The sequence below is a fragment of the Syzygium oleosum genome, unplaced genomic scaffold (assembly GCF_021117445.2).
Source record: "Syzygium oleosum isolate NSW1041296 unplaced genomic scaffold, Sole_v2.1 Sole_v2.03, whole genome shotgun sequence".
Taxonomy (NCBI): Eukaryota; Viridiplantae; Streptophyta; class Magnoliopsida; order Myrtales; family Myrtaceae; genus Syzygium; species Syzygium oleosum.
Window position 1 is genome coordinate 9,192,874 of NW_026607487.1, and position 7,733 is coordinate 9,200,606.

Genomic DNA, 7,733 nt, shown 5'->3' on the forward strand with positions numbered 1-7,733 from the left:
AAAGAAGATCAGTGGCATATTTTGCCTGGAGGACAATAACCGGAGGAATTTGAAGCAACCTCGAGCCTAGAAAATAGTTGAGTCATTTGAGATCTTTCATTTCAAATTGTTGACTGAGATAGTACTGGAGTTTTGTAATGCTATGTTCATCACTAGTAATAACCATGTTGTTCACATACAATAATAACAAAATATACCCATGAGATGTTCGCTGAACAAAGAGAGCAATGTCATAGAAACTGAATGTAAATCCAAGACGTCTGAACTTGGAATTCCATGCACGAGAAGCTTAATTCAGTTCATATAATGCTCGACGTAATCAACATACTTTGTTGGAAGTATGAGTGTATCTAAGAGGAGGTTCCATATATACTTCTTTAGTAAGATCATCATTAAGAAATGTATTTTTAATATCCATCTGGAACAAAGGCCATCACTTAACATATGCAATAGCAAGAAGATTTCAAATAGAGGTAAGATGTGTATCTAGAGCAAGTGTCTCGTCATAGTCATTGCTGCACTCTAGAGTAAAGTCTTTCTCTACTAGTTGAGCTTTGAAGCGTTCCACCATACCATCTCCCGTTGTTTTGATCTTGCACACCCATTTACAACCTAAAACAGATTTTCCAATAGGCATATCAACCAAATCCAAGTATGAGATTTGTTTAACGCTTGCAACTCATTGGCCATTACTTGCTACCAAAGAGGATTAATACGAGCTACTCTATATGTGCGAGGCTCATGAAAAGAAGTAATAGTAGAATAATAATGGAAGCCATGAAGCTGAATATAATGTTGACTTACATGGGAGGAACGATGAATAGGGGAAGAGGGAATAACCAAGGGTGGAGAATTCACGGATGTCGCTGACATATCAGGAGCTGCCGAAATGGCATCACCAAAGGTACTTGCATCAGGATTTGGAGAAGCCAATTCCGAAGAGGAAGATTCAAAAGTAGATTCAAGTGTGTCGTCTTCAGGAAATAGATCTACTAAAGGCTTGGAAAAGAAGAAAATAGTAGGAAAGGATTCAAAAGACAGAGAGATGAGAACATCTTGCGTTCCCAAAAGGTAACATAACGAAACACGCAGAGACGATTAGAGACAGGATCCCAACATTAGGGAAACGGTGATCGAATTTCGACAATTTTAAATCGCTGCATGCACACAATTTTATTATATAGGGAAAGGAGATCGAATTTTCGACAATTTTATTATTCAGAATTATTTATTACACTGAAATCGATCGCATCCTTATTTGCTGAGACCATTCTAACATATGTCCTATGTATACGATGTATTCTTGTATCAAAACTTGTTGAGAAAGCCCTTGAACCAAACCGCTGACTGTTTCGGGTATCTCTTCAATCCGTTCTTGTAGTCGACATAGTTGATCCCAAATCGGACGGTGTATCCCGAGCTCCATTCGAAATTGTCTAGCAATGACCATGCAAAGTAGCCCTTCACGTTGACGCCATCCCTACGACAAATTTTCCACACATCACATTTCAGGTCATGTATGATGTGAAAAATAAATGAAAAAATAGAAAGGAAAAGGTGATTCCACAAGTGAAAATTGCATAAAAATCAGGAATTGAATTTCTTACTTGATCGCTTTACGAAGGTACGAGAGATGGCGATAATAATAATCGATCCTCATGTAGTCAGCCAATTGTTGCTCTAGTGGTAATGTCGAGTTGTTGAACTCATCGATTCCTGATGGCCCAAAACCAAGACATGGGGGTGTGAGAAAAAGAGTAATTAATCATAAAAAACTATTAACTCGCAATTTTAGTTAATTAATCATTAGAAATAATATTTCTCACCGTTCTCAGTTATGTAAATAAGTGGATTTTGGTACTTGGTCTTTACGTACATCAAAAGACTTTGTATTCCACTGGGATAAACAAAGAGCCAATTTGAAGCAGCCTGCAATAACATTCTTAATAGGATCATGAACATGACGGGGAAAAAATTAACTTGAAAAATTTACCTAATTCTCTCGAGTTTTAGTTCATACTATTTGGTGTTTGCAAATACTCAAATAAGGTAGGAACCCTAAGAAGACCGCACAAAAGCAGCAAATCTAGAATGTAACAAACTGAGGTTGCACGAGGATTCAAACGTACCCCTGGGCCAATTGGAACCCCGTTGCGTTCAGCTACAAGAAACCGTCGCGAAATTATTAGAAAAGAACTTCATCGAGACCGTGATTAATGTCATCCAAACAGAGATCGTTTTTCTTACTTGAGAGGTTGGCACGAGCGTCAGTTAGGTAGCTCGAATTCAAAGCATTCGAGTAGGGCATGTACTTTGCGTAGTTCGCAGTGTAGTAGTTCAACCCGAGAAAATCATACGATCCTTTCACCAGGAGTGACTGCTCCTTCGTGAACTTGGGAAGCCTTTCCCCTATGAGCGAGCGCATGCTGCGCGGGTAGTTGCCGTATGTTATCGGGTCCAAGAACCTGAAAAGGAACCACATGTTTTCGTAATGATTCACCATTTAATCAAACTTGCAAGTACTTGTGAAATTCATAATATGTATTTTGGGTGTATATCATGTGTGATTTTGGTCGCTGGAGAAGGACACTCACCATCCCAACATCCAGTCCAGGGCTCTAAGCGCTGCATTTTGATTATGCTTTGCATCTGAGTAAGGCACCATCCAATGAGAAATCAATGTTATTCCTATTACTCCTTGTTGAGATGCCTGCAAACGTCAATTTTTTTTCAGTCAAATTGCACAAGTCAATTTAAACTCGCATTAGATGTTCTATTTCTGCATATAAGCATTTGTTTTCTTCTTGGTAGATTGAGTCCATTTTTTTTTTTATTTCGGTCCATCTCAACGCCACAATTGATCAAGAGGTGAAAGATTAATTTAATTGCAGTTAATCATGAGTCATCGTAAAGCTTCAAGATTGGAGACCTGGTACTTGTCTCTGTACAATTTAACAGCAGCCGCATGAGCAAGAAGCTGGTTGTGTCCGACGATGTACGGCTCGGTGCCCGAATCGCCACCCGTGCAGTTGAGCATCTGCCAGTCAGAGCACCGACCCGGTGCGAACTGTCCGTTGGCATACCCGCTGCTAGCGTATGACCATGGCTCGTTCAGAGTTATCCAATGTTTGACTCTGTCCCCAAACTCCTTGAAGCAGACATCCACATAGTCCCGAAAATCATCCCTAATCAAGGCGGCAGCAGAATGTAGATCTGAACCTAAGCAGCTACAACCAAGGTTAAAGACCAAATCTCTTTTGACTTACACGACATGGGAACTCAAGAAACCACCATATTCCTCCTCTAGGGCTTGGGGAAGGTCCCAGTGAAATAGTGTCACAAAAGGTTGAATACCTGCATTTCGCATTAGCCAACAATAGTAAGAACAGAATAAAGAAATCGATCTATATAAGAAATATGACCAAGTTAAAGAATTGAAACAAAGCCAATACCGTGGGCTAGGAGCTCATTGATGAGGTTGTTGTAGTACTGCACTCCTTCCTTCTTGATGCCCCCCTCAAGCTTTCCCTCTGAAAATCAGCACAATCTCCTGATTAGCTACCAGACGCATGTGTAGCCTCGTGCAACGAGACAAAAATAGTGATATCTATTGGAGGGGGGAAAATAAAAAGAGAAATGAAATGGTGATGGTCTCACTAGGTAAAATTCGAGACCATGAGATTGAGAATCTGTAGGCATCTAATCCCATTTCCTTCATTATACGCACATCTTCCTGGAAAAAACAAAAAACAAATTGATCACGAGATTCCCGAATTGGTCAACCTTTCGAATTGCTGCCGAATCCATGGGCAGGCAAGAGATAATCTAGTGAACTGAAACATCCAATTTCTTTTGCCAACATCAAATTTAATTTAGTGGTACTCAGTACTGATTAGGGGGTACCTTGTACCGGTGGTATGAATCGATGGCCACATCCCCGTTGCTACCATCAGCTATTTTGCCTGTCATTCACGACACAAAAACCGATCATCGTTAAAAAGGGTTTTGTTAAAAGTACATCCATAATGTTTATCGAGCGTATTTCATTCAAAATATTTTAATTCTCAAGATGGTAAACGTGCACATAGCACAAGGAAAAAGCATTTTGAAACTAAACAACTTTTCTTAATCGCTCGTTTGGTACGTGTTTTAGGGACGCTCAAGTTACCAAAATCCTTAAGTCATTGCAAGTCATTGATGACACGTAATCATGCCGTATTGGTCAGATAAGCTGAGACTCGGTACTGATAAGACAATCACGTAAGTAATGAAAGGATGGACAAGTATAATTAGGAAAATATTAAAGAGAGACAGACCTGGATACTTGTGAGTGTAATAATCCCAGATACTTGGCCCTCTGCCATCTTCATTAGCTGCACCTTCATACTGGAAAAACAAAAGGAACAAGAAAAAGACCAAACAGATAAGCAAACAAACTAACAATATGACCGTTCTTGTAATGTTCTGTTGAAAAAATAACCACGCAGGATGCATATATGGACTCAGTTTCCCCGAGGTATAAAAATGGGGATGAAAAGAAAGTGGCGACAACGGAATCTGAATCCACCTGGTACGCGGCAGAGGCAGTCCCGAAGAGGAAGCCGGCTGGGAAGCTACTCCGGTTGAGCGAGACGGTGTCGTAGTCGGCTGGCTTAAAGGCGCCATGCTCGGCTTTGCAATGACTCGCTGAGCTCACGAGGATTAGAATGCATAAAAGCATCAGTTCATGAACACGAAACGCCATGACCGACGCACTTTCTTTAGCATAGTCCGTGGCTCTTGTTTTGGCTGTATTTATAGAGAGATCCAAAGATGATAAATGCAACGAAACCCCTATTCACGTCTCATGCGGAAAACCAGCCGTGGAATAAGACAGAATGGTGCGTGTGTTTTGGCTCGTGTGAAGATATAATGATAACTATTCCACGTAATTTTCAGTGGTCCTCTTTTTTTTTTTTCTACATTTTGGAATGAATTTTTCTGTAGTTAATTTCAATGCGGTGAAAACAAAGTTAAAAAAGATCGGAAGTTGGAGCTAAAGCGAATAAATCTTGCGCTCATTATATATACACTGACCTACCTCGTGATGCATCAAATTTTCTTCCTTTTATATTAAAAAGGCCTCCCCGAATAATTAATCGAAATATGTTGTACATATGCAATGTCAGATCTTTTAGAATGATTTCAATTCCTACTGGATGCACGCCAATGGGACCCTATTATTTTATAGCTGAGGAGAATTTCTAATTTTTTTAAAAGAAGGATTAATATCACTAGCATTGCTCAAAGACATAATAGCCAATCTCCATTCACTTCTCCTCTTAAGCATCCAATAATCAAAGCGTCTAAGGACTAATCTTAATGGGCAATTTTCTAATGCAAAATCATTCCACTCTGTGTAATCTTTGAGTCCGATGCAATCCCAATGGTGACCCGTTTGGCATGCATATAGACTTAACAAAAAGTTGGACGATATAGACACCTTTCATTAGTAGGATCATCTATACAAAATTTGATTATCTTTTGTAAAAATTAGTATAAAGGCTGGTGTCTTGTCTTCCATTCAAGAGGCCTTATTATATGTCAGTCTTTTCTGAATGAATTGAGAAAATAGTTTAATTGAACCCTCGACGTGCTTCAGACGGCATTTTAAGGTAAATCTGCGGGAACTGCCTAAATGCAGATGTTGAGAACCGGAACTTCTTATGATATAAAATTTTTTTGTCGTGTCCAAGGATTTGGTCGTTGAAAAATCATAAGGAGGGCGGTACATGCGGAACGCGTGGTTCTTATCTTAAGAACAAATAAAGCTTGGGAGAGCTGGTGTCTACGCAGGATTAGTCTTTGGGGTTGATCGAGTCCACTAAATGGTGTAGCTGTTATCAGCAAACACCAGCTGAACAGTCCAACGTTTAAAAAAACCATAGAAAGTTCAGAATTCTAGAAGAGCTATCGAGCCATCTCCGGTCGTGATGCGGCGTCAGTTGACTCCGATAAAAGAACGTCGCTATCCGACAAATCTGCGTATCCCTTGGTAGTTAGTACAGTGTCTTCGATTCCAGTTGCATTCAATGATTAATACAGGATAGAATATAAACAAAGGCTGGAGTCACTATTTTAGAGCAAGTCAGTGTTAGTTTTCTTCTTCTGTATCTTTCTGACGACGGTTCCTCAGTCATCTCTGAGCATGAATCACGATGTCGCCAATACATATCCGAAGAAACCCACCTCGTGTTTTTGACTTTAATGGCAGCAAGAATTTTCCTAGGGTTTGTCTTTCTTGTATCAGTCAACAGAATCTGCGTATCCCTTGGTAGTTAGTACAGTGTCTTCGATTCCAGTTGCATTCAATAATTAATACAGGATAGAATATAAACAAAGACTGGAGTCACTATTTTAGAGCGAGTCAGTGTTAGTTTTCTTCTTCTGTATCTTTCTGACGACGGTTCTTTAGTCATCTCTGAGCATGAGTCACGATGACGCCAATAAATATCCGAAGAAACCCACCTCATGTTTTGGACTTTAATGGCAGCAAGAATTTTCCTAGGGTCTGTCTTTCATGTATCAGTCAACAGAATCGATCGCACTCATCCAAAAAGATAAGCATTACCTAAACCTAACAAGAGAACTGTCAGCCATTGAAAGCTAAGGAAGGTCTAAGCAGAAGGATCAGACACATTACGTGAGCACCGCATTGAAGAGCAATCCCGCTCTGGGACCATACTTGAGGGACGGCCAGTCCGTCCCCAAGAACGAGAGCCAATTTGTCAAGGCCTTTTAGGGTCAACCAAGCCGTCCCTTTCCGGCTACCTTTGCCGACGGTGCAGAGAACCGTCGGTGAAGAACTCCGGCGATGGGGTCTCGAATACCATCCCCGGCTTTCTTTGGAGGCAAGCATGTCACGGTCAGGAGGTTTCAAAAACCTTGGATGATCTAACAAGAAGTGTGCCCTCAAATCTTCCAAGTATTTTTGGATTATTTTTGTATGCACTAGAATATATTTACTAGGATATTCCCTAAGATATTCTCAAGGGAGGGCAATACGGTAAATATACATATTTTTGGATTATTTTTGTATGCACTAGAATATATTTACTATGATATTCCTAAGATATTCTCAAGGGAGGGCAATACGGTAAATATACATAAATGGTGGTGTTAGATTGAAAGGGCGATCTACGACCGTAGTTCAAGCCGTACTTGTATATAAATAGGGGCCTCCTCCCTCTCATTTATATCATCTCACAAGTAATAGAAATTCAAAGCTTTTCTTTGGAATTTCTCTCAACGATTCTTATGAAAAAAGTTTTAAGGCCGCACAAATAAGGAAACGTAAGATAAGTGACCCGTGACACAAGCATATGTGCCAAACTGCACAAGGGGAACAATCCGCCAATGCTCGTTAGGGTTTAGGACTTTTGGGGACGGTTTCTCCTGTCGTTTAAAAAAATTGTCTCCTGTCGTTTAAAAAAAATTGTAATGGTGAACTTACTATATCCGTTGAAAAATACAATTACCTTTAGGTAATAACTATTAATAAAGAGGGTGTTTTCCTCGAAATATTAAATTACGATATACCTACTCTGGAACTCATAGATCATATCATAGCTGTAGATGTTTTGAAACTTGACTATTTAATCAAATACTTAACCTTGGCTTATAATAACATGTGGTTTTCAGTTGCTTGTTCATTGATATTATAGCTTGGTAAAATTTGAATCGCTTGTCTGCTC

At 39.7% G+C, this 7,733-nt stretch overlaps 1 protein-coding gene across 1 annotated transcript; it reads right to left on the bottom strand.

Annotated features, from left to right (window-relative positions):
* Positions 1-1,164: 1,164 nt before the first annotated feature.
* Positions 1,165-4,780, bottom strand: LOC115679196 (beta-glucosidase 12-like). The gene is made up of 13 exons (XM_030602789.2): positions 4,568-4,780; positions 4,317-4,386; positions 3,904-3,962; positions 3,658-3,733; positions 3,453-3,530; positions 3,267-3,354; positions 2,930-3,185; positions 2,595-2,710; positions 2,248-2,465; positions 2,130-2,161; positions 1,827-1,929; positions 1,608-1,716; positions 1,165-1,480 (listed from the first exon to the last, which is right to left on the bottom strand). The coding sequence occupies exons 1-13, from the start codon at positions 4,742-4,744 to the stop codon at positions 1,309-1,311; spliced, it is 1,554 nt and encodes a 517-aa protein (XP_030458649.2). The 5' UTR covers positions 4,745-4,780; the 3' UTR covers positions 1,165-1,308.
* Between the last annotated feature and the right edge of the window lie 2,953 nt (positions 4,781-7,733).